This window comes from Anser cygnoides, chromosome 9, assembly GCF_040182565.1.
Source record: "Anser cygnoides isolate HZ-2024a breed goose chromosome 9, Taihu_goose_T2T_genome, whole genome shotgun sequence".
NCBI classification, from domain to species: Eukaryota; Metazoa; Chordata; class Aves; order Anseriformes; family Anatidae; genus Anser; species Anser cygnoides.
Window position 1 is genome coordinate 2,336,034 of NC_089881.1, and position 26,960 is coordinate 2,362,993.

Below are 26,960 nucleotides of genomic sequence, written 5' to 3' on the forward strand. Positions count from 1 at the left end.
AGGTCCTGCCTAACTAACCTGATTTCCTTTTATGATAAGAACACCCGTATGATGGACCAAGGGAAACCAGCTGATGTGATTTTTTTGGACTTAGCAAGGCTTTTGACACGGTTTCCCATAGGATCCTACTGGACAAAATGTCCACCATACAGCTAAATAAAAACATCATACGATGGGTGAGCAGTTGGCTAACGGGCAGGGCCCAAAGGGTTATGGTAAATGGGGCTGCGTCAGGCTGGCGGGCGGTCACCAGCGGGGTCCCTCAAGGCTCCATTTTAGGGCCGGTACTTTTCAATATTTTTATAAACGATCTGGATGTAGGAATAGAAGGTATTTTGAGCAAGTTTGCTGATGACACCAAACTTGGAGGAGTTGTGGACTCGAATGAGGGTGGAAAGGCCTTGCAGAGGGATCTGGATAGGTTGGAGAGCTGGGCGATCACCAACCGCATGAAGTTCAATAAGAGCAAGTGCCGGGTCCTGCACCTGGGACGGGGAAATCCTGGCTGCACATACAGACTGGGCGATGAGATGCCGGAGAGCAGCCTAGAAGAGAGGGATCTGGGGGTCGTGGTAGACAGCAAGTTGAATATGAGCCAGCAGTGTGCCCTGGCGGCCAGGAGGGCCAACCGTGTCCTGGGGTGCATCAAGCACGGCATCGCTAGTAGGTCAAGGGAGGTGATTGTCCCGCTCTACTCTGCGCTGGTGCGGCCTCACCTCGAGTACTGTGTGCAGTTCTGGGCACCACAGTATAAAAAGGACATGAAACTGTTGGAGAGTGTCCAGAGGAGGGCTACAAAGATGGTGAAAGGCCTGGAGGGGAAGGAACGGCTGAGGTCACTGGGCCTGTTCAGCCTGGAGAAGAGGAGGCTGAGGGGAGACCTCATCACAGTCTACAACTTCCTCGTAAGGGGGTGTCGAGAGGCAGGAGACCTTTTCTCCATTAACACCAGTGACAGGACCCGCGGGAACGGGGTTAAGCTGAGGCAGGGGAAATTTAGGCTTGACATCAGGAGGGGGTTCTTCACAGAGAGGGTGGTTGCACACTGGAACAGGCTCCCCAGGGAAGTGGTCACTGCACCGAGCCTGTCTGAATTTAAGAAGAGATTGGACTGTGCACTTAGTCACATGGTCTGAACTTTTGGGTAGACCTGTGCGGTGTCAAGAGTTGGACTTGATGATCCTTAAGGGTCCCTTCCAACTCGGGATATTCTATGATTCTATGATTCTATGATTCACTGTTTAATCTGGGGATTTACTGTCCCTGCATCTTGCAATTGATTAGATCGGTGGGACCACCAGTATTAGATGGTTGTTAGCAGTATCTGTGAACGCTGCCAGTCCTCATTCTTTACACATCTATTTTCTGGATTACTTCTTGAGCAGATGGTGATGACAAAGATGCCCACATGAAACAGTCTTCCACAGAGTGCAGAAATCCCTGCTAACTTGCTTGCTCTTCTGCAGCCATTTCCTCTGCCAATACCAGGCCTGCAGCACCTTATTACAATGGACATACTTTATGTGAAGAGCTTGAAAGTGATCTCATCTGAGGCAGCTGGCATCAGTCTTTTTAAGGCCTTAAGGGTCTACGCATTCCCAGGTCACACCACTGTTCATCTTTTCTAACGATACAGTTTAGCTTACCCAAGCCAATGACACCTCCAACTTTGTAACCACACTGAAAGTGTACCACTATCAGAAGCTCCTTTTCTGCATGGTGAATTACTGCACACAGCACACATTCTGTTACCAAGCTATGGGTATGCAAGTTTTTAAAGCATCCTGAGATTTTCCATGCCTTCAAATATGCCAGGATTTATTTATTTAATATTTTGAGGTGAAATATTTTTCTGTGAATACCATTGTCATTTAGGTTTTCCCAAACTTAATGATTTTGAAGTCTTGACTTCTGCTTCTGGCTTTGACATTAAATTTATTTCAGAAATCTGTATTGCACCTTTGTTCTTCTAATATGCATACACTGCTTTTAATACATTATTTCCTAATTAAAAACAAAAGGATGCCTTTCAAACCCTCTTAGTTTCTCTGGTATCGAGGATGTTGTGTTTGGTTTCATGTATTTTGCCTCAGGATTTTTAATTTCCTAAAACCTGAAGAGAGATTCATTTCATCAAACTTCAGACACCTAATTATTAGCCATTTAAGTCTCATCTATTAGTTCAGATTTTTATAGTCAAAAAAGGGAAAGAAACTCATCCTAGCTGCAATTCTTTCCAATTAACTTAGGCGCTGCAGGATAAGACTGCCTTGGGATTTGCCCATTGCTCTTTATTGATGAAAATGTAAGATGGATAGATTAGTTTTCTTTCAAATATCCTGCTATTAGGTGTCTGATGATGGGGGACATGGAACCTACCAATGATGCCAGTTTTGAATCACTTTTTTTTTTTTTTTTGTGAAAAGTCACACTGATGTTATTAATACCTTTTTTTATCCTGCACTGTAGCCAGGAAGATACCTTTTTATCTTACGGTTCCTAACTTTTTTCTTGGAGACATTTACCATTGTATGCAGCTCTGAGAACACAAAGCAATTTGCTTTCATACATTTGCCTTAATAATGGACATTTCCTTTGCATCCCCCTATGCAATATCCTGCTGAAAGCTACCCTCTGTAACTTCACTGTATACTTTTCCACAATGAATTATGTGATTGATGTCACTAGCACAGCACAGACTTAACTCTGTTGGGTATGTAGCTGACTCCCATGCAGACCCATTGGGGAGGGCTGTTGTTTTTTTTTAATTTGGTTGTATTTTGATCAGGAGGGTTATTGCTAGATAGATGGTTATGTCCTTGTTTTTGTTATGCAGCTAACATGAGGGAGGTTTTTTGTTCTTCTCTTTAGTTACCTCAGTCTGCATCCTCTTTCTATAGTTAATTTGCCTGACATTAGTGCCTGTTCACATATTCCTGTTGAGTCTTATATGAGTAACATTCTGTCCTTCCACGTGCCCTATCCTGTTTCCAGGATACCCACATATCAATTATATAAGCAAGCCTCCATTTATGTCTCGGATTTTTCTTGCTTGGAGGTGTTAATTTGGAATATAATAGGCTTCAAATAACTTGAGTAAGATGCCTGAATTTTCCTCTCCTCTTCAGTGAGCTCAACACAAGAAACCCATGGTGTGCAAGTATCCCAGACATTTTACTCAGTGCATACTAGAGAACAAGCTACTTCCCAGTCTGCAGCTGCTTATCTATAGAAAGACCCAGCTAAGATCAGTTCAGCTAACTGCTTCCACTTTGCACATATCTCTACAGTGATTCCAAACCTGAAAGCTTCAAACCTTTAGCCATATTCTGCATCAAAGCCAGAGTTCATTCTTTGGGTCTGACACTACATCTCGTTCTGGAACTTTACGGTCAGACAGTTTTCTGTGAGGATGCATTAAACTAGTTTTTACTACCCTTGATTTTCACCCACTCTCACTGCTCTCATACATGACAGAGAGAATGGATCTAGAAATCATTCAAATATACCCAATAATTTAAGCTTCGCAGGACTACGGTACAATTCCATTTATCCTGAGTTGTTTAGTATTTCAAATTAAAACAGCAGTGGGATTTAGGGAGAGGATTTAAAAAAAAAAAAAAAGTCAAAGAACCAGAGCACTATTCACCAATATCAAAGATAAATTCCAATATCACTTATGCTGGATTTAGTCACTTCTCAGCTTTCTCCACAATGCAGATCAGGTTATCTTTGGACGTTAAATCACTGTAGATCTCATGCTCTTTTCAAAAAGATACTTGTTATTCTAATGATTAAATCCTATATAATCATGCCCTGCCTTTTTCAACTGCTGTACACTGATAGCTCTCCATCCTCAGAAGAAAATCCCCTGGTATGTGAGCAAAGACCATTCTCCCTTACACAAGTTCCCCCTTAATCTGCTGGGCATGCATTTAAGACTTAGAGATGTCTCTGTGCCTCACCAGCTCAGTCACACGCACAAGCTGTTGTATGAAGATTACCAAATAATCTCGGTCAGCTATTAACAGCAGTTAGCCATGTACAAAATTTTTGCAGGTAATCTAAAGTTCAGTGGTTTTCCTGCTGCTACTCAAGCATGACCAAAACAGGAGTGTTTGCTCTTTAAGGCTATGACACAGCTAGTATCAAAATCACTCTTGAAAACTGCAGCTCTCCAAGGACCAAGATATCATTTGTCCTTACTGTGAAAAACATGGAATGAACAGAAATTATATATTTTCTGAGTTATCTTTCTTATATACATTTCTTCATAAATATAAAAATGAGAAATAACAAAAACTCATGACAGAACTAATTTACAAACTCCAATTTAAGTAGAAGTATTCACAAAATAAAAGCCACAATCCCCAAGAATCTTTAAAAGAGTTGCACAAAAGAAAGATTCTGGGTGTGGCAACATTCGCCTCTAGAGACATATGTGCACAGAAGAAAAGTAACACTAGGCAATGGAATATTTAAGGACATAGTTTTAACAAGCATGTACTTGTGATACAGTTTACCTGCTATAAGAAAGTAACCTCTGGAAAAGTCACCAGATGTAATTTTGACTAGTATCACAAGAATTGCTGTACTTTGGGGCTTTTTAATACTAAATATTGTGGTATGAAAGTATTGGCCTTTGGGGAGGATGGAATTACCTTGAATTACAGAACCACCATTATGCAATGAAATAAAAGGTAAAAAAACATACCTTCTGAGCCTAATGCAGTGTTTTATAGAGCTAAAGCTGAGCTGCCACATGTATTTAAGAACTGTGGCCACCTCTCCTGCCCATGGGATTTTGCTTTTTTCTTCTTCAAACTATATATAAATTAGTTTTCTCTCAAAAGCTCCAGTCAAGCATGCAGAAAGTGAGGGCACAGTAGTTACTATTACATATTTAACAAAGCCATCACAGGTAGAAGAGAAATGTGACCCTCAAGCAAAAGAAAAATGTAAGTCCTAGAGCCAGAACAGACGCGTTTCCACCATAATATTTTTCCCTCTTTGAATATGCTAATGCCATTAAGTCAAAAAGATAGCCATTTACCAACAGTCTCAAAAATTTGACAGAACGCATGAATTTAACAGAAGTGTAGTCATTTGAAACTTACTAACCAAAAGAAATTGAGATTCTATTTTTTCCCCATTCTGACATGAATCAAAAGCTTTGAAAACTCCAAATTTTCTGCGTAATGGAAATCCTAAATGTATGGTTACTGGTATTAGCATTTGCCATCAGGATTACCTGATCTCTCTCATTTGAAGGTTTTGTTTAAAAAATTACAGGTAATCTGAGCCATTTAATAGATGGGAGGAAAAATTCTGTAATAAGCATTTGTTTCAGGCAGACAGAGGGAATAAAAATCAAGCAATTCCAAATTTTCCCCCTTAAAAGTCCTGAAGAGATTATTTTGAAGTGATCTATACTTAGCAGAAAAAACTCAAATCCTATCCTGGTGATTTGAAAGCCCAGCATAAACAAGATCCCATTGTGAAAATTTCGTTAAAAAGTTTGCTATTCATACGCTCAAGCTTATTCAATCTTGAGAGCAAAACTCTGAAGATCTTGTTTTTGAGTATGCTGCATCCTCCAACAGCCCATTTGACTTGTTCAGCCTCACCAGCCCTAGCAAACCACCCATCTGCATTCAGGCTACATTGGCCAGACGTGTTTTCTACCTCTAGATGAGACCCTTCATGAGGAAGTCTCATGATTTAAAGTGAGAAAGACAGAAGCTGAACCAGGGAGGAGTAAACACTGATTTAGATGCTGAGTCTGATAGCAGTACAAAAGAGATGAACTATGCCTGGTCAGCAGCGACTGCAGAATGGAACTGCCAAAGCAGTTGCCAGGATGTTCAAATGGCAATAAGGGGACCCAGGCTAAAGATCTGTGGATACGTGAATGGAAAGCAGAAGCTTGGAGATATGGGGATTCAATGGGAAATTTAGCATTCTATTTCAAAAGTGAAGGCATGCTACACACCAGCACTGTATACAAATTTATATGCCATAAATACACATACACAAACATCTCGAGCTCAGTTTCCCAGCTTACAAGATACCACCGCTCCAATAATAACATTCTTTAACACAGTATATTTACTGTATGGTATCTGAGACATGCAGGTAGCCTGTTATGCCCATAGAGGACTGAAATGCAAGTCAGAGTGGGTTGACTGATATATCTTCCTGCTATCTTTTCCCCATCCCTGAATTTGGAAGGCATAGATTTGGTTAGGCAGTTATATCTGAGTTCTGCTAAGTTCTACACTTAGTTTCTTCCAATTTGTAAAGCTGCCTTAGTGCAAAATTCATCTTTTTCTATTACTGTATTTAAATTATTTCTCCCTGGAGATGTAATCAGACCAGCTGGAATGTGATAAGATTTTTTTGCCAGCCTTAAAATGCTGTAGACCCATGTCTGATATATTTTTGAAATGCCAGCATTACACAAGGATTAGAATTCCCCTTTCATGCTGCACTGAACAACGTGATTATGTCTGCAATACTATAAAGCAACTGTGTCAACAATAAAGAAGAAATATTTATGGCACAGGTCATTAAAACCATGAAAAATAGGCCCATGCAAGTGAAGTTCTCAGTGGGCTGAATAATTACTAGTTAACTAAGGAACAAAGCAGTAAATTTATTACAGGTTTAGAAGCATTACAATAAAGTGAAGTCAGTCTTCTTGCACTTGAACTGCATCAGAAGAGACTACAAAGCAAAAACATTGACAATTCACAACAAATGCAGAAAAGGAAGGGAACTTAGAGGATGCATTGAAGCCCAAAATAAAGTCTTCACTCATTTTAAAAGCCATCAAAGTACATGCATAGCAACTAAATAGTTAAACACATCAGACACTAGAAGTTCATCCAAAAAGGTGTGGTGGCTCAAAAAATTGGGGCGGGGGGGGGGGGGGTGGGGAGTAGAATAGAATTCCCTCCACTGAAGACTTCTGTGCCAACCAAGTAGTCTGCCCATTTCAGCATGACGGTGCTGGGCTACATGGAAGCATGCGTGCCATCCGTACATAACATAGGAGGTAAAGAGAACACACATTTCACTGAGGGCTATAAAGCTTATAATAAAGTTATAAGACTGTTTACACATGAGATCCAAGAGATTGGATTAAGGAGGTAGTGTAGAGGAATATTCATTCTCAGTTACTTATTCTAGAAGGGATAATAGAAAACAGAATAATCAAATTTAACTTCCATTACAAACCTCTGTGTTTCATGCTGGGTCTGACAAGTCAGTTCAAACAATTCAAGTTTGTAATAAGAAAGCCAGTATTAAGAAAGATTAAAAACATAGAATTAGGCTCCTACTTCCATTTTGCCTTTTCTAAGCACTTCAGAAAACTCAAATTGATAGCTTCTATACATTGCTTTTTAATAATAGTTCTCAACTACTTGGCACTTTGAAGGTTTTTTCCCTGGAGGTTTCCAATAAGATTGGATCAGGAAAGATTTCAGTTAGTTTTGCTCCTACAGAAGTAGAACCTAAACTTTCCCTACATAATTTGATCATGAGATTCCCACCTTGGTCAATTCCACTGGACCAATTTAATCAGATTTTAATATAGTCTTAAAATCTTTTTTGAAGTGGACTCGTTCATTTTTTCACATGAGCTCAGCATACTATCTTGGATGAAGGAATTGCATGGTCTTCTAACAGATACCATTTAATTTTAAAAAATTCCACAGAAAAAATACACATAGCAAAAACAGATTACAGAACTTGTGTGTCAGTAGCACAGAGCTGAGCAGATTATCTAGCCTTTCAATCTGTAACTGAGAGCACAAAGGGTGTTTTACATGACAGTTTCTTCAGCAGACAGAGTTTGTACAGAGCATGTGGAGCAGTGATGTCAGAGGGTTATGAAAGAAAAGGTGGTACTGGCAGGGCTAGGTTGAAGACGTACTGCTACTTACTCAGTATTTCTGCAATGTTGCTGCAGAGCTCAAGTCACCAGATTTGCATTTGTTACTCTCCTCTTTAAGGAGGGGGAGAGAGAGCTGGGGCAGGGGGGAGAATAAAGAGGGTCAACAGTCAATAAAGCAAGTTTTCCCTGGCAGCACAAATAGCTGACAGACCTGCTTCCCAGAGAACACCAACAATTACTTTGCGAGTAGCAGAGGAGATAAGTCAACTTGCAGGACTCTTGGAAGAGCTATTATTGACAGATACAAAGATGATATAATTGCTTAAGATGAGTAGGTTTTTCTTTTAACTCAATAAAGCCATTTTGGATGAAAAGACAGGAAAGACAGGCGTGAGACAATAGCATAAAGCCTGTTCTTAACTCATTTACATAATTTTATATAAAGGAGCATTGATGTATAAAGTGTAAGATGTGTTGAATGCTGAGAATAGGGTATTACCAAGAATTTACATACACTCCCAGAAATAAAGACACTTTACATTTGAAATTTTTTATTTGAAATATACTTCGCTGATTGAAGAAATGCATTGATCTTACAAAAGTTTGAGTATACGTTTAAGAAAATGTTTACTATTATTCTTACACAACCAGCTGATACAGTTGCATCTTAAAGCGTTTCCTGTTATAATTGCATAAGAGATCACTCTTACAGCAACCAGCAGATGAGAACAGCAAACAGCATAATCTACTGTGTATTTCTTCTCTTTGAATTCCTTCTCCACTTCTGTATCCTGTGACATACCCTTCAGCCATTCTGGTACCTTTCAGGACAGGCTATGATCACCAGGTCATCCTAACTAATGAAAGGTGAACCAACACAGTAACGGGTTAGCAAAGAAGTGTTTGCTTTGTTTCCATTCCATTAGAGAATTACTTTAAGCTTTGAAATGAAGTTTCCTTGCGTGATACAGAAGCATCTTAGTATCAATAACCAATATGGGAGATATTCTTTAACGAACTTCACAGATACCTGAAACCTATTTTAACCCATGCTGGTCCACCTCTCACAACGACGTTACCCGAATGGTGTAATCCTGTTGCCAGACTTCTGACCAGCCCCAGTGCATACGGAGTAAGTACCTAGCTTAGTTAACGGTATTTTAGGAGTAACCCAAAACCCACTGTACTCAATGAAACACCTTGATAAAAGCCCTTTTCCAAAGCCTCTTATTTTCAACGATAAGCATTATATGGATTTCTTCAGGATTGTAGAGGAGGGGCCTCAGAAGGTGCAGTGCTACATTTTCAAGAACAGCCACACATTTTGTGAGCTTCAAATACGGGAAATATTTTAAATAATTCAGTCAGATGCTGAAAGTATTGGCTGTCCCATTCCACTGGCATCAGTAATATCTAAGTACTGAAGTTATTTTAGGTCTGGATGGTAAACTATGTTCCCCAGTACTGCCTGAGAGCTGACCATGGTAAGCAACTATTTGCTTTAATCAACATCAAGATGAGGTTAACATGGTAAATTAGTAGCTTAAAAAAAAAGGCAAAAAAGTCAAAGTGAAATTGCTTCAGACCTGTTTTTCATTTAAGCTTTATTAAAAATCCTTCTCTATATAGTTTCTTCCTCTGATGTTTTTCCTTGTCTGAAACACAGGATCAACTGAAGAACGAGGACACCGGTTATATCATAAATAATGATGAACTGAGTGAAAACTATGAATCCTCTGCTCATGCACCAGTGCCAACACAGGACAGAACAGGCTGCACCCAGGCCACAGGCAAGGAAGATATTTGTGAAGGAGACCTTGGATTAGGAACATACAAACTCCAGCTTGAACACACATAATGTCAACGTCAGCTAAATTCACTGGCATGAACAGTAATTTTAAATTGTAAAAAAAAAAAAAAAAAAGTAAACCAAAGAAAGAAAAGATATTACATGAGCAAGATACTAGAAAGTGTACTAAGCTACTAAGCACAAAAACCTCATATCTTACCAAGTAAATTCCTGTTCCTCTACATAAAGTTTACCATCACTTATATAACTACAACAATATGCAGTTTTGTCTTTTTTTTTAAACCACCGCAGTTGTCATCAAAAACGTAGGCACTGCCAGCCCACTGTAAACCCATTACAGTCATGTGTTTTCTCACATTGCATTTGACTGTATCATGCCACTCACACATGTACGCTGGCCTTTGAATGCAGCTTTAACCAGCCAGGATGGAAAGAAATACCTTCCTAACATACTCATGCTCTCAGCAATTTTTATACAGCTGCTCCTGAACAGATCCACAACACAATGGAAAGGATTTTAGAAATAAAAGCGAGCATTTAACAGCATTTCCTGCATTCAAAGCTTTAAGGTACATCCTAAAAAAGAACATCTGTTTCTCAACACTCAGAGTTAAAGCACCCAATTTGGGTTCTCTTGTTGCCTAGCAAATCTACAGCCCCAGTGCTCCCTAGACTGCCTTTAAAAGGACAAAAGCATCTCCTAAATGATCCAGAAAAGCCTGCACACAGAAATGAGCTGCTTGAGGCAGCTAGTAGGAGATGGCTAAGAAGTAGAGCTGTCTCAAGACCCAGAGAACAGTGAGATTTAAGCTGCTTATTACAAACTCCAGGGAGGCTCCCATCAAGATACAAGCTTTTGATTCATTTAAGAACTAGCATAGGTTTTTTGCATGAAGCACGATCAGAAGTGCTGCTTTACCCAGCACTCCCCACATCAAGATTTTCTATAACCCAAAGTGTAGGAAACAACATTACCTCTGCTTAGAAGGGATTTGAGGCTGCATCCTTCACCCAAATATAAAGACTCCAGCCACCAAGCCAGTAAGTTATGCTGAAATAATAGACACTACCACTGTGGAGAATGTCCCACTTGGTACAGAAAAGAAAAAATACTTGGAGGGAAAAAAGATGAACAAGACGCATACATGTGAGCAGACAAGCATGACATGGATATCACTAGTTCTGTAAACATGAACTCTAGTAACTATTGAATTTATACAGGAAAGGAAGAAGATTTTTCTGAAGAGTACATGATATAAAAATACTTAACATGCATTGCAGAACCTCAGTCTTTTGGTAAATCAAGCTTCTTCATGCTCACAGTGTAGCCTTTTCCTGACAACCAGTCCAGGAGCTGCTTTCTAAACACACTTTATAGCATAGTTTGTATAGGGTCACACCATGATGCCACAAAATGAACATTAGTAGCAGGAGGCATTCAAGTTGATAAAATCAGCAGCTGTCTCCCCACACACACACACTGCTGCACTGAATGGGCATGACCACTGTTTATACAGCAATTATTCCACAAGGCATTTGTCATTACAGCTTCACAGCACAAAACTTACAAGCTGTAAACAGCGTTGCTGTTTGTAAAATAATTTTAAGTGTATACTTTAAGAAATCATCTGTTTCATTTTGTATTGCCTTAAGGAAAAAGTAGTCTCTTATCAAATATATCTGGAAAAAATATATCTTAAGACTGGCAACAAGGATAAACCTCTTTCTGTACTTATTCTGGGCATACACTTTCACATTGGTAGTGAAGTCAGTGGTAGTTAGATATAAAAACAAGAGCAGAATTTAGGTATGAAAGTATTGATTGTTTGCATAAGTGCAGGAACTGACTAAACAAGTGGTCAATCACATACACAACGAGCTGCCACATACTATTATCACACGTTAGGGCAGATCAGCATTTGCACCAGCGAGGTACTGCAAACACAGTGGTAGAACCAGGCTATTGTTCTCACAACGTGTACCTTTCCTAACCTCCACAGTTTCAACTAACAGTGCATGATAACTTTCCCAATCAACCTTTTCTAGTAGGGTCATTCTCAAATGCACAGTCAATAAGCAAGGAACTTTTAAACCATAAGAATAAAAATCAAGCCATCTCCATGAATGGTTATAAGGCTGAATACATCTTGATTTCACCACAGATGGAAGCTGAAATACAAGCTTCAATATAATCAAGCTTTAGTCATTCTTAACCAGTAATTAATTAGCCTGGAAAAGTGTGGCTCTAGAACAACTGCTTTAAGCATAAGTTTGAACACTGGATCTCTATATGCCATTATGAAAGATCAGAAGTTTAAACTGGCATTTTTTTTCCCCAAAACACTAAACAAGGAACTTCAAAGGAACTTAGTCCCCATGTAGTTTAAAAAAAAAAAAAAATGAGGCATGAAAAGTTCTGAGAAAAAGTAATGGATTTCCAACTCCCTGCCTTTTTTAGCTTTGTGTTGTGGAAAAAAGATGCGTAGTAGGTCATGAGTAGGAGAAAGGGTGAGAAAGTAAGGTTTTATTGCCTAGTACTGCACATCCTGCAGCATATTGTGGGAAGTGGTAAAGACAACTGGAAGCAGGAGAGCAGGTAGAGACACGCCACAGTGAGATAAATATGTGGCAACACCATGAGAAATTATCGTGGACGGGTACTATCACAGTCCTGATTTCAGCAGCCAGGATATCCTGTTGCACTCTTCAGAAGTACTGAGTACTTGCCACCAGGCTTCCCAGATTCCCTGGGAAGCATGGACCCCATTCCTGAGCTTACAGTGCAAATCAATAAGCTGTTACTATATTAAGAAGATGCAAAGCTGTTTTTTACAACTGCTACATGAACTGCAAATGACAAACTCTTCCCAAAAAGAGTTCTGCTCTTAGATTCCGCTCTGCAACCCATCCCACAGTATACTCTACGGAGTTTTTGATGATTTGTCATCTCTGTGTCCAGATCTCTCACACTTGTGAGAAACGTGATAAATGGAGAGCTCTGGGGTCTGAAGTTCTGTTTATTCAAAAAAGAGTCGGTAGTGAAAACTCCCCTCACTGTTGTGTCTGTATGCCTAAACTTAACTTGGTAAAGAAAGTCATCTCTTGTAACAGGAAAGTTCTTTCTTCATGTCAGATTTTTATGCTAAGCCTGTCAAGAAGCTCAATCAGTGGTCCCAGAAAGATGGGGCTTTATCCTCCGGGACTATGCTCAGCAACAAAAGTACCATTGGCTTTTAGGAAATGTAATTTGAGCTGCAAGCAAACCTGAAACTTGTATTAAATGGCAATAAAAGTCCTGATGATCCATTACACTATTCAGCCTTGCCATTGCCTAATTTTAAGTTATTCTTTTCGTGACATGCAGTTTAAGAGAGTTAAAACAACATTAGAACAGATGATATATTTGTATTCAAGTAAAAATTACTGGCAACAAGTAATTCTGCACAACCATTTAAACAGAGCAATGGATGTTGAAAGGCCTTTAATGTTAATATACAGTTCATATGCTAGAGATTTAAACTACTCAATATCTCACTGCATTTGACTGAACCCGCAAGTTACACATAAATGTGAAGCTATTCTTCCTATCCAAGTTAATCTAATAGAACACCGCTTGGAAAAGAGAGATGTAAAATATTATCAAAACAGTGACTGTATGTTTGAAGGCCAACATACTAGTAGAGACAGAAATCTGCAATACTCCTAAACCTTTCAGTTTTCAGAAGTAATAAGTGAAGTTTTATATTGAGCTGCAGAGAGTGTTTGGCAAACACCCTCTGGTTTGCTTGGTTGGAAGCAGCAGAATGAATCCAGGATATAAATAGGAGATAGGAGAGCCAGCCCCAAAGACACTGGTCTAAAAATATCAGGTCACAATGATAACTTTCACAGAGAAGTGAAACATTTGGTAACCTCGCTGAAAGCAAGGGCCACTAGAAGCAAACATCTGCACAGCTGTGTTAAAAAGATCCCATTTTTCCTCAGTAACCACATTAGGGCTAACTCCAGACCAACTAACCCTGTACATAACTTAAGCTGCTAAACTAATTGCATTGAAGCCAAGAGTGTTTCACACCCCTTTCACTGAGCAACCTAAGCTCCATGCTGGGCTTTGAATGATCTGTACAATAGGTCTGTCTGCCCTTGTGACAGCTGGTCTGTATTTTGCTATCAGCCATCAAGTAATGCAGACCTGTAAGGTCCCAATTGCTAGGTGTATTGGGGTACAACACAAAAGCAGCGAGATACTTAAGTCACTGTAGATGCACATAAATACTACGCATGTTTTCAAAATTGTTTTTTTCATGAGTACGGTGAATCCTCAGGACACTAATATCTATTACGCACTTAAGGAAAAAGCTGAATACCCACTTTAAAGATTGGAAGCTACTTCTAAAGGCAAAGTTACTTTCCCCTACTTCCTTCCAGTGAAATGCAAAATAGCCCTTTTCAACATCTTACAGCAAACCACTTTTGAGCACTGTAAAGAACTTAACACAAGCAAGCTCATCCCTGACAGTATAATCCCAACAGACATGAGTTCTCCTTCATGAACCGTGAAAGGCTTGTCAACATTTTTATTTTATAAACAGTCTTTCAGAGCTTAAACTCTCCAATCAATCCAAATTTCCCAAGCAAGCAGTAAGTTATTGCATCGGTCCCAATACCAGTTAATTTTCAGCTCATGAAATGCCTTCCTTTAGCTCAATGACTAGCTTTCCTAGTAGGTATTACTGCTCAGCAGAATTGGACAAACATTTGGACACATTTTTCCTTCAATATTGGGAGGGTTAAAGGTTTAAGTGTCATAATTGCATACTTCCAGTTTCCCCACTGTTAACAGGCACATTGTCTTCTTCCCACAGCAGCCCACCCTGGCTCTGGGCACACCACAGGAGGCAGGGAGCACTGCACAAGCTCTGCTGCGCAATGGGGGCCATAGGAACAACTCTGCTCCAAAATAACCCTTTTTCTACCACTGTCAGAGCACGGGCAACATCTTCCCACTTAATTCAGTGTCACTGGTCTCTATTACTCCCCTACAAAAATCAGATCTGAGGTACAAAAGAACAAATATTGTTTCAGCCCTCAGAGGATTCTCAAATCTGAGCAAACCGAATGAACATAACCCAGTGAAAACCCAGCGAAAACCCAGCAGGGCCTGAAACCTTGGTGCCAGAAGCAGCAGCGAGGAATGCCCAGGGGTGGTTTCCAGCCACAGCACTACATCCTTCTTTACTACCTAGCTGTCTGCTTCTGTGTGCTGCATCTGGACAGAAATAACATACTGCTGCCTCACTCAGTAAGGATTTGAAACTAGAGAGCACTACACCTAACAACCTAAACATTGAAAGGAATAACCTTATGCCGTGATATTAGGCATTACGCAGGCCTAGGACAAGTTACAGGCAAGTGAGTTGAAGTAGGGTAATATCCCATAAGTAAAATGGAATTTCTGACTCCAGAGGTACAGTACCATCTAAATGTAACCCAGTGCTTTTGCATACATGCCTGACTGGAAATGAAAATATAAGAAAGGGAAATGAATAAATGAATGAGGAAGGAAGGGGAGACAGAACTCAGTGCTAAAGAAGACGCTTCAATTGAAAAAGATCACCAAGATATTATGTGGCAACTGCAGACTAAAAACTCCAGCAAAGTATTTGCCAATAAAGAAATGAAGAATTAGCCTGAAGAATGCTGCTAAAACTTTTGCCAGAGTTCCATCCCTGGCTCTAATACTGCGCTGTAAAAACTTTAGCACTCCACAGGCCTAAAGGGAGACATGGCTGCCAGCTGAAGGTTGACCAAATTTAAAGAAAATGAAGAAAAAGGAGCCAGGATGAAAGGCTAATCCTTCAACAGCACTGTTAGCAAAGTAATAAAGGCAACACCCAGCCTGCTATTTGCAGAAGTGTGGAAAAACAACTCAAGATATAAGTTCCTCAGTCTTCTTCATTTCTTCTCCCCCTGCCTTGCCAGCTATTTGTTTTTTCACCAAGTTGTCTCTTTCACCTTCTCTGGCTTACTTTTAGAATGAAAACTTCACTTTCCTCACTGCTTTGGCTAGAAATATTTTATGAAGTTCTTTCTCCCTTAGTGTGGGATTCACACCCAAAGATGTAATGGTTCTTCAAAAAGAAACCAATGTAAGAGCGTGTCAGCTACCTAATGCCTACTCCAAGTACAGATTGTACATGAAGACAGATGGGTCAAGCACACTGGGGTATCCTTCAGGCACTTCACTATGGCTATGAAAGTTAAAAGCAAGTGCTCATTTATTTTATTTTATCACAGGAATTAACCAGAATAAAGGATTTTTTTTTTTTTTAAAAAAAAAGAAACCCTGTGGAATGCAACATGTACACAAAAAAAAAATGTTTTCTGTTTTTTTTTGTTTTCTGTTCCATAACTGCTTCGCTTACTGCGGGAATCAGTCTGCTGTCACTCAGATCCTGATATTTAGAGGCCTGAACATCAGTAATGGAGAATCTGCCAGAGATCCTTCGATTCCCTATGTTGGGTTTAAAACAAATCCTCCCCACCGGGACAAGCTCCACACGCACCAGCACCTGGCAGGGTTTTACCCTGACCTGGTTCACTGGAAAATGCAGTGATTTATCCCAAAGCTGAAGTTGTAAATACTGGAAGAGAACTTCATTACATAGAAAGGAAAATGGAGACAGTGTCCCTGACTTTTAGAGTAGTTCAGGTGTTCACAAACGGTAATTCTAAACCACCTTCGCCAATAACTACTTAACTGTCACTTCAGAAACACATCAGGAACACAACCTGCCTAAGTCTGTAAGCAAAGGCAGATATTCCAGCTAGATTTCCCAAGGAAGAACACTCATAACCACGTTATGGAGGTTTTATACCTTCTGTACACACAGCTTTGAAGTTACTTGTAATTTTTTAACGCTGATGAAACACCTACAATGAACAAACAAGTGACACTTCTTGTACCACATATATACTCCAGAACAGTTTTAATGCATTTGCATTAACAAGTATTTTTTGACTTTTTTTTTTAGTGTCTCTCCTTAATCAGGAGAACAAGGAAAACTGTTTATTCTAGACATCTGACAGCAATTTCTGAAACCATTTAAGCCCCAGTTAACAACATTTATTAAAGTGGATTCGGGTTCATGGATGCCCTCAGTTGAAATAGTCACAGCTCCTTAATGATTTAGTGCAACTCCTCTACAGATTTTTAGCTGGCTGTAACATAAGTACGATCTGAATGACCTCAAAGGCTTCCATTACATATTTTTCTTTTCAAGAAATCTAAGCAGTATAAAATGGGAGTAAAGAAGAGTACATGAATTTTGTCTCAGGGTTTTCCAAATGATTTTCTGGACCTCTCAATAACTTCTGAGTACTTAGAAAGTTATTTTAGTACCCCTCAGTCTGCCGCAGTAACCAGCACACTAACTGGGTGACCCCAGCCAGCGCTATCGCCCTGCTCCAGCCCTCAGGATTAGGGTAGGGAAAGTCCAGGTGCTGCCAGCAGCACACCGCCTCCCCTTTGCCTCTTCCCCCTTCACTTCCTGCAGCAACCTGACAGAGGATAGATTGGGGCAGTCGGTAACAACCCTCGCTTTGCCTTAAATTTGCTTCCTACTGAATTAATTTTGGAAGAGTCCAAGCTTGTCCAAAGCTTTGTTTCGTGTTAAAAAAAAAATATCTCTGCTCAGGTTAACAGCAAGTCTAAGCTTAAGCTCCTAAATAAGTGATCTAACTTTTAGAAGTAATGAATACACAGCAGCTCACACTGAAGCCTACTGCAACCCTCAAATTACACTGAAATTAGGGCATCGGAAGTGCCAAAACCACTCATTGCTCCCAACAAGGCTTGGAAGTAAAACAAAGGCATAGCACAAAACACACTTTTCTGGTCAGCGCAATAAAGTTCCCTACTCAAAGACTGCAACCAATTTCCATAGCACTATGACTCAGCTACTGTTTGAGGAATGATTTGGAGACTTAAGCAGTACTGTATTGACTGCCCTTCAGGCCATTGCTTTCTCTTTACCACCCACACCTCTTCTCTTTTTTGAAGTAGACAATACCCAGGAGAACCAGGCTAAGACCTGGGCAAGTATGAGGAGCGGTGACTCCATCCTTCGCTTAGCATCTCAGCCTCCCCTCCGAAGCAGTGGGGGGGCACTCTGCATGACTTCTCAGGAGAGCCAGGATTTGTGTGAAAGCTCAGCGTGCACTGCAGTGGATTTTGTGATGGCTGCTCCAGCTTATGCCTCCTGTACTATCTGGGCTACTGCTCATAACCTTAGTTAACATGGATGTCCTGAGAACCTTCCTGCACAGAGAAATATCGCTTTTGGATGCAGCAGTGCAAGGCCATAGACATGATGGCTAGACCTAAGCAATGCCTGAAGCATCCTCTCCAAAGGATGATCTGCTCCACCAGCTCCTAATGGCGCCTTAAAACTTTTTTTTTTTTTTAAGAAAAAAAAAGAACTGTATTCATACAAAGGTGAGGGCCAGCAAGCATCACCCTTTGAAGGTGTCTGGAGGTAGCAATTAAACCTCTTTTCCCCGAACTCAGTCGCATCCTTTTTTCTCTGTATATTAAGTATTCTGTTTCATCTCAACAGGGCAGGCAACCAGCAAAGCCAGTACAGGAGTTCAGAGGACAAAATCAGAGCCCTCTATTCTTGACATTCATTGATAGTCAGTTTTCTGCACCTTATTATTTCATTCCCCCCTTGGACACTCTTCACCCTTGCTGTTCCATTGCAGGACCTCATATAAGCCACAGGATTCAGAGCAACTTGGGCATAGTTAAATTAGTTCTCATCATTGCAGGGCACTTCAGTGGAAGTGATCAAAACATTGCTTAGACATTTGGGAATCCAAAAAGCACCATTACATCAAAAATCAAATACTGCACAATACTGCACTGACTTCACTACAAGCTCAATGGAACAGAAGTCAATATCAATCATTCTGATTGTTTTGATTCAAGTGTTGAACATTTAATTCCTTATTGCGTTAAATATTAGTAGAAGGACATTATTTGATATTGTATACTACACCCAAATTCAAAAGTAAAGCTAAAAAGATTAAAGTTGTGAAACAATATTGAATCCCGTAAGAAATTTCAGTTTTTAATTCAAGTTCATAAAGAGTAAGATTTCAGAGATGGGGATTTTCTGTTCCCCCCTAGAACAGGCATTATATAAAACCACGCATGTGCCTCCTTGGGCCTCAGCTAAGCGTCCTTCTCAGGTGCTCCCTGGCCCAAAGCCCAACAACCCAGCTGGAGACACAGGACACGCACAGGGCTTCCAGATAAGGCAGGAGAAATATCTCTTTGCTCCAGCAGTGATGGGCTAGCATTAAAAAAGTCATTTATCACATGAATTCCTGTGCTCTCAAACCAGCTCGCTTCCTCTCTTTGCTGGCTCAGGGTCGGCTTCACCCAAATAAGCTCCAACCCACAACAATCATCTTTTTTCCATGACAAGGCCTCAAAACCCCCAGAGGTTTAAATGGGAACATGATGACAAAGCCAGGAAACTCGCACTAGTTAAAGGAAAGAGAACTGTCTATTAATAAGTTCATGGGCAAAAGCATCTGTTAAACTGGAGTTAAGCCTGAAATTAGGACTACGTTAAAAAAAGGACTTATGAACACAAGTCCTCTGCATAAATTGTTCACTATGAATTAAACACCCAGCTGCATGGAGCTGGCAGATTTTCATTTTAAAAAATCAAATCAAAAGTCATTCATAAGCTCTCCCTTTAGCAAAAACATTCATTTTATCCTCCTACAGAGAATATTTAGACATTTAAGTATCACGACATTTAAGTATCACGACCTTCAGTATCAAAAGGAAATCTATACAATAAGAATTGCACATTTGGAAGAACTTGGCAAGTTCCCCAAGTTCAAAAAGTTGTTTGTTTGCTTTTTAAGCTTGGGAAGAGAACACAAGAAAGTTCACACAGAAGAAAAAACTTCGTTGAAGAAAAAGTACACAAACCCTTTCCCCAGTCAGATCTCTTTTGCTAGAATAAAGCCTAGACTTTTCCTAGTTTTAAAAGATGTTTTCATTTTCTTTGAGCTTTTTTCTCTTGGATTTTTCTCCCTGTGATGACATGATTCCAAACTAAAGAAATCATTTCATAACAAGGGGAGCAGTTACTTAGTTTCTATGAAATACAATCGTTATTTTTCAAGAAAAAAAGTTAGGGTAAAAAGTATATTTCGTATATATGTATTCTCTCTTCTTCTTGCAATTGGATCTTTTCAGTTTAAATGAATTAGAGAAGTTAAGAAATTTCAACGTCTGACACGGCTTTCAGTTTCAGGGAGGGGAGCTAACAGACACTTGTGACCAGCAGAGCAGACGAGGCCCCAGCAGGCTCCCGGCTGGGCTGGAAAGGAGCAGCAGTGCTGTCAGAGGGCAGCTCTGCTTGCCCAACACATCAACCATGGGAAAACCCATCCATCTGCCACCAGAACCGGGCCAGCCAGGGTCTACGCAGCTGGGTCCTTGTGTCACCCACCTTCATCTCCAGTGTTGATAAGACAGGGGTCACTAATAGCACCGACACACATTTTAATCACCTGTTTTGTAGCTGCAAGCAAGGTGGGTGTCAGTCAGAGGGGATGCTCCCTTAGGACATCTCTTAGCTCCCTTAGGGCTCGGAACCCCACTGTGATCTTCATTTCAAATCTACCTGCTGAAATCTTACTGTGCGTGAGTTCAGCTGCAGGTTTCTCTTATGAGTGAGATGCTTAATCCTATCCTAGTCCCCAAGCGGGCAGTGTTACTGAGCTAAGAGTGAGGCTTGCCATGCACAATGGCAGTTACCCTATAAGTGCTCCCTGTTTTGTGGGGCTACTTTTCCCTGTCTTGCAACAGCAGCTTGAATTCAAATACCTAAAAGAAGTTTTACAGCTATTTGAACAGTGTACATCTAGACAGCACAGCCAATTTCTCTAATGCACTGCTAGCACTATAGCATTTTCCCAAGAGAAAAAATCCCTCTGACTAGCAACTTGGTCTGCCTTTTTTTTTTTTTTTTGAAGAGGATTGAGGGACTTCAGGATTTTTATAACTCAGAAGGTAGACATATCAAATGATTTCTGATCTTTGAGCTTAAAGGAGATACCATCAAAAACTTCCAGTCTGCCTTCCACCTCAAAGCATGTCCCACTGCAATGGGATGAGTTAGAGCCCACACCTCACCTCATGTTGGGAACGTAGCTTAGAAAGTTACTGGGCCAGACATCCCAGCCACGCACACCTGGCTGGTCTCCTTGCCAGTGCTGCCAAGCAAGCAGGAAAGGCTGCGTCTGCCCTTCACTGATCCCCACACTGCATACCAGGAAGCCAGGCTGGGGAGAGAGCCTCTGTAGTCATCTTTTCCGCTGAACTGCAAGAGGGACCCGAAATCAGTACTCCAAGGATGGGAGGACAAGGGACTTGAAGGCACTGTGTTACACAGTGAATGTTCCAGCATTTACTGGAAACAATTACATGCAAATCAGCAACTGCTAGGTAACTCGGAGGTCCCATTTGCTCCAGCAAAAAGTATGTTGCATTGCCTCTGTTGTATGACAAGCTGCAGATGGGGTGTGGAGTCTTGTCTTCAGACATTTTTTGGACTTGCATCTGGACTAGCAGAGAGCTGAGGTTCAATGGTGCAGACAAAAGTTGACCCATCTGGTGGGAGCAGATTGCATCAGGGGCTGCTTCTCACTCCTCTGGCAAAAACCCTGCACACAGTTTCAGTCACACTTGGGGCAGAACAGCCCCATGTTACTGGCCCCTGCCCCAGGAGTTGAGGCTGAAACAGTCTCTGCCCAGAGCTTGGAAAGGCTGGGAATCACAGAGGACCAGCAGCCACCCAGCTCAGTGTTTCAGCTTTCCTGCTTCAGAGCCAGCTGCTGGCCTGCTCTGCCTCTTTCCTCAGGACACAGCACAGTGGCACATAGGCTTCACTGCAAGACTATGTTCATGATATAAAGCCTAAAGTTTCTTCCCTTAATTTCAATCTGTTGCTCCCAGCGTGTTCCTCATCATTATGAAAATGAAGTCTTTCTTCTTGGCATTTTCACCCTGCTGAAACTCGAAGACTACTGTTCTCACAGAAAAGCGAGTGTACTTGTTTTTTTTCTCCTCTTTGCAAATGGCCTGATCCAAATTTCAATTAAGCTGGGAGGAAGACTGGAACATAAATCAAAGTTTACTTTTAAATGTTAAAATTTAGGCAGAGAAGTGGCACTTTCAGCCCTTCCACATTCACAAGCTGAGAAAGGCAACGGAAAAATCTTATTTAGAGTAACCTACATTTTTGTTGCTGAAGGAGCTGACCCTGAACATGAATGCAATCCTTACATTTTTTTTTTTTTTTTCAGAAAGGAAGCAAGGTATCTTTTCTGTCACAAGTAACCAAGGACTCTCGACCATTGCTTGCCTAAATGACAGCAGTGTCCCCAGACTCCTGGTGCTACAGAATTGAGTCAGGGAGAAGAGTGCCACTTACTAAATCAGAGTTGCCTCACACAGTTATTTTGTTGAAGGTTGTTTATCTGGAAAAGTCTGGTACTGCTTAGCTTTAGCTGTCACTGAAGAACCCTGAGTTGAAAGTGCTACAAACTGTAAATAAAGCAGGGAGTATTACTACCGTATGAGCTTTGCATTGTCTTCCCAAGTGTTTCCCTTCCCTGCCCCAGAGAAGAGATGCACACAACCTGACTAACACTTCCACTTGTTCAGCAAGGCTGCTGGCTGCTTCCCCCCACCCCAGAACAAAGGCCTGATTATTTCTGCCAACATTAACGACGACTTCTACAGGCAGGTAGGCTGCCGTCTATCACTCTCATCACTGCCTTTCAAGAAGAAAAAGGCCTCCCTGTGGCACTGTGGGGAACACAGAGCCCTTTGCACCACCTGCAGTACCTGGCCAGGGCTTTTACTGTTCTGAATATCCCCTCCTGAGACCCACTATATTGTCAATTCATTTCAGCAGCCACAATAATGCCCCCTTTGTGGAGGGCTGAAAGACAAATCCATCCATGGTGTAATGCTACTGCCCTCGGTGGAGTTGTAGCAGAGTTCAATTTAGACCAACCTCCTTGCTTTGATTTGCTTTAAAGGCTGCTTTGCCCATGTGTACAATTATTAGAGGCAGATTCCTTCTCTTCCAATACTCAAACTACTTCTCTGTACCTGCTATTTCATCTTAACACAGTCATCTGAGTTATAGACATGCCTATGTGAAACAGATCAATAGATGCTTTCTCCCACCCCTGCCAGTATTAATTCAACATCAGACACGTCTTTGCCATTTGCCTGTTTAATGTTTTTGTGGGGGAGGTAAGAGGGTTGGCAAGTATTTTCATTAATTTGGTGGCTTTGTTTATGATAGATGGAAAGCTTGCCAACAACACCAAATGCTCAAATTAAAGTCAGCTCAGTGGCTGCGATTAGATGAGTTCTGACTGACTTGTAAACCCTTCGCTGCTCAGCCATAAATCCCTCCTGCTCCCCAGCCACCTGAAGGAATGACTAATGCCAGGTTCCCCTGGTTACTCTTGAAAAGGGCGAAGTGCCTGGGGATTAGACAAGAAAGTCTGCTGCCTCCAGCTCCGTCTCAGGCTTCCATCCCCATCAAAAAATTAAACATGATGAGAGAAGCCATATTACCTGTCTTGTCTCTCTCCTTTCCCTGCCTTGCTGTGTAGGTGCTGCAGACCCAGCTCATTTTCATTTCAGTTGCTATTATCTGCCATTTCCTGTTTCCATGAAATGTTCCTCTCCATTCACCATTATCATTCACACCTGGTGACTGCCACCACAACAGCCAGTATCACCAATAAAAAAAAAAAAACACACAAGCACCCAGTCTTCTCTTTCACCATAACCATGCTAGAGTATCTAAGAATTTTACTCCTCATTTACATCAGCAGCAAGAGAAAACTAGAAGGTTTCATCCTGTCCAGTGCTGGGCATCCTCAGCTCTCACAGAGGCATGAAGGTCAATAGTCCTCAAAACCCAATTCTTATTAGCAGTACAATTAGCCAGGCATGACAAGCAACAGATTAAGCCTTCCCCGCATCATGAAGCATAGTTAGCAAGACAAAGTAGTGCCTGTGATATTTGTATTGACCATGGCTTACTGCAATACTAATAAACTTGTCTGTTCTCATAAAGATGAAGCCCCATTTCTTTATAAACAGGAGAAATAATCATGCATCTTCATTTTTACTAGCTGTAGGGGAATTGCCTTTGCCTCCCACATTTCTTCTGAAAGTGGCTCTATAGTGCGGATAGCCCTCATTGTACACAATCACTTCTGAATCTGAAATGCTTTAAAGAATAAGGCTACAAGAATGAAGAAGCTTCCCAAAGAAGTTGTACATTGTGTGTTTTATAGCATCATTTTCTCAGGGAATTCCCTTTCCTATCATCCATCCCTCTGTTAAACCACCAGCACCTACAAAGGTAACGCAATCACACTTCCAGAAAGCCAGGGAAAACAGCCAATGAAACATGCCAACAGTTGTCAGTACAGAAATTTTCAAGAGCTAACAACTTATTAAGCACAGAATAAAATTAATTCTTAGCACACTAAACAGGACTTGTTACCAGAAAGCTTCTGCTAACAGAGCAAGAAGCAACCTAGTGCTGAGGTTGCACAGAGAGCTTTGGGCTATTGTTGGCAGAGATCCTGAAGTGCCTGCACATCACTGGGATTACTGAAGGTTTTGTTAGATTTTTCCTCTTTCCGTTATCGTAATAATAAGGCGGCTAAGGACAGTTTGTTCCATATTGTTTTTCCTTAATGTAAAATAATCCCAGAGACTACACTGCAGGGGTTCAGTTGTTTTTTGCAGCTGCTTTATGACAGATTATTCTAATCATGAACTCTTTGTAAAGAAAAAAGAAATCTGTGCAGTCCATATTTTATTCTCACCCCGAGTACTAAGCCTAGTATTCCTACAGGAATCTTAACTGGTATGATATATTCTGGACAATAGCTGTCAAACATCAGCTAACATCTGTCAAAGTATTTCATCCTGGAGAACGCCATGGCTCTGGAAGCCAAGACACACAAACACGGTATTTCAGTGGGCCTGCCATTTGCAAAGCAGCTGCTCTCCAACTGCTCAGTCACAGTCCTGGCTGGAGTCGGGCCATTTTCTGCCTCGAGCTGCCTGCAGCATAAGGAGGGCAGCATTTCAAGGCAGGAGGGCAGCAGCCCCATGAGCACAGCTCCCCGCTCGCCAGGCACAGTTGCTAGGACCTGATAATGGCACAAGTGCCACAAACAGAGCTGGGGTCACAAGGGCTGCTGCTAGCGTGGTTCCAACCCAATATCACATGAAAATGTGATATTCCATATGAAATGTGATATTCCATGTGATATTTCCATATCACATGGAAATCCTTACAGTTGACATCCTTACCGTCCCCCACAAAGAGCTACTGCATCATGAAGCAGAGTCTGTCGATTGCAAGGCAGTCCCTAACAGCACTGTGCTGCCTCCTTCCATATGAGAGCACTACATTGTTTGTTAGTTCCTTTTGGTTTCAATGAAGCATTTAAGTTATATCTTCCCAGGACAGTCAAATCACACTGGTTTACAACTTTAAAAAAAACATCCTATATTAGTTGAAAGTCTTACAGAGGATTAAAATTAATTTGGAGGACAGACTAACTGTGCACAGTACCCTAAACACCATATGCTCTTTTGGAGAAAAGTATGCAACGTGGGTTTGCTGCTGTCTTAGCAAAGAGGGTGGAGGCAACAGTCGAAGAATCCCTGGGCCTCTGCTGGTGGAAGAACTACTGCATCCAGCCAAGCCCCAGACTGAGCAGAAACGTGTAACTGACGATCTGGTTATTAGTTTTACTTGCAAGTGCAGCAGGTAATCAGTTGGGTGGGAGGGAAGTAAATTAAAACTGCAGCCACTCCACTTGCTCACCCCTGGTTTCCATCTCTTTAACTGCAAATTGTACCAAACGCTGAATCAATGGTTCCATGACCTTGCACTAAGCGGAAGGGCAAAATAAGAATCTCTCCAAATGATAAAGGTAAGCTATCACAGCTTGTAAAAATAGTAATTAATAAACCACTTCCCATTTAACAGCCCTACTTCTAACCAGACTGGCATTAAATGCAGTCTACCTGAACTATTCATTTAGAGAAAGCGTTTGGGACAAGTAAATGCATGCAGGACACTGAATAACCCTTTTAACACCGCAATTCCAAACCACAAAATTAACAGCACACATTATCTAGCCACATAAGTTACAGGTGATTATAAATAGTCTCACTATGTTCTCATGACAAAAGCAGATTTGTGCACCTTCCCTTCTTCCTAAAGATTAAAAGTAAATAAGACTTCAGATACTTATCTGATTAAAAGGTCAGGAAAGACTCTATTCCCTATACCTGGCAGAAATGAGAAATCTGTTCCCACTATTTTCTGTCTACAGCTCAGAGCTCCTCTTCTATGAACTTAATTTACTCAATTCTTGCCATTTCTGTTATTCTTCACTTCCCACCTATGTCCTCTTTTTTAAGGCATAACATATTGCTGGGACTTTTATGAAGAGTTTCTCCACAGTGATACATAAATACACTTAAATTTCAAGTTATTTTTAAAGCTGTCTGGGTTCTTCTGCTGTTTAGAACACTCGTCATGAGAAAAACTCAGACCCTGCTGGAGGTCTCTGGGCCTCCCCACGCACACAAGAGGCATACACTCCTACAGCAGATCATTACACAGTGCATTAGTGTCCCCGTTCTATAAGTTTCTCTTGCTTATAACAGAAATTTAATTATTTGTTGGTGATAACCTGGGTCACTCATAGTCGAAGCAACTCCCCCAGGTACACTTTGTGACTACAAGATGCTTTCGGGCTCCCTTTCAAATCCCTTTTGCCCTTTATACAGGAATAATTCAATTTCTCCACTTTCCCTCCATTCCTGCCCTTTCATTTTAGGGGTATCCTATTGGATGTTTGCGTGCTTCCTACCTCCTATAACCCCAGACGCACCCCCCTTCACTTTTGTGATCTTTTTTCCTTGTAGGTATATTTACCCTCACACACATCCAGCGCCCCGTGACAGCCTCACATACTGCATTACTCTTGTGCGCTGCCCCCCACATCCCTGCAGAGCAGCCTCCTGACTGATGCCCACCCCTTTCTCTCTGCATACAGGGCACCTGATGCTGCCCCAGCCCCGCCCTCCCCACACCC

At 41.1% G+C, this 26,960-nt stretch overlaps 1 protein-coding gene across 3 annotated transcripts in view; it reads left to right on the plus strand.

Annotated features, from left to right (window-relative positions):
• Window positions 1–13,024, plus strand: part of LOC106036201 (sodium/hydrogen exchanger 9) — a 138,379-nt gene extending 125,355 nt beyond the window's left edge. For 2 of the 3 annotated variants that reach the window (XM_067002349.1, XM_048063202.2), the window contains 2 exons: window positions 8,927–9,032; window positions 9,567–13,024. In XM_067002349.1, the coding sequence (XP_066858450.1) occupies window positions 8,927–9,032; window positions 9,567–9,758 (298 nt within the window). In that variant the 3' untranslated portion in view covers window positions 9,759–13,024. The remainder of the gene's footprint in view (window positions 1–8,926; window positions 9,033–9,566) is intronic. The other variant, XR_001207154.3, reaches the window with a different exon arrangement.
• Window positions 13,025–26,960: the final 13,936 nt, after the last annotated feature.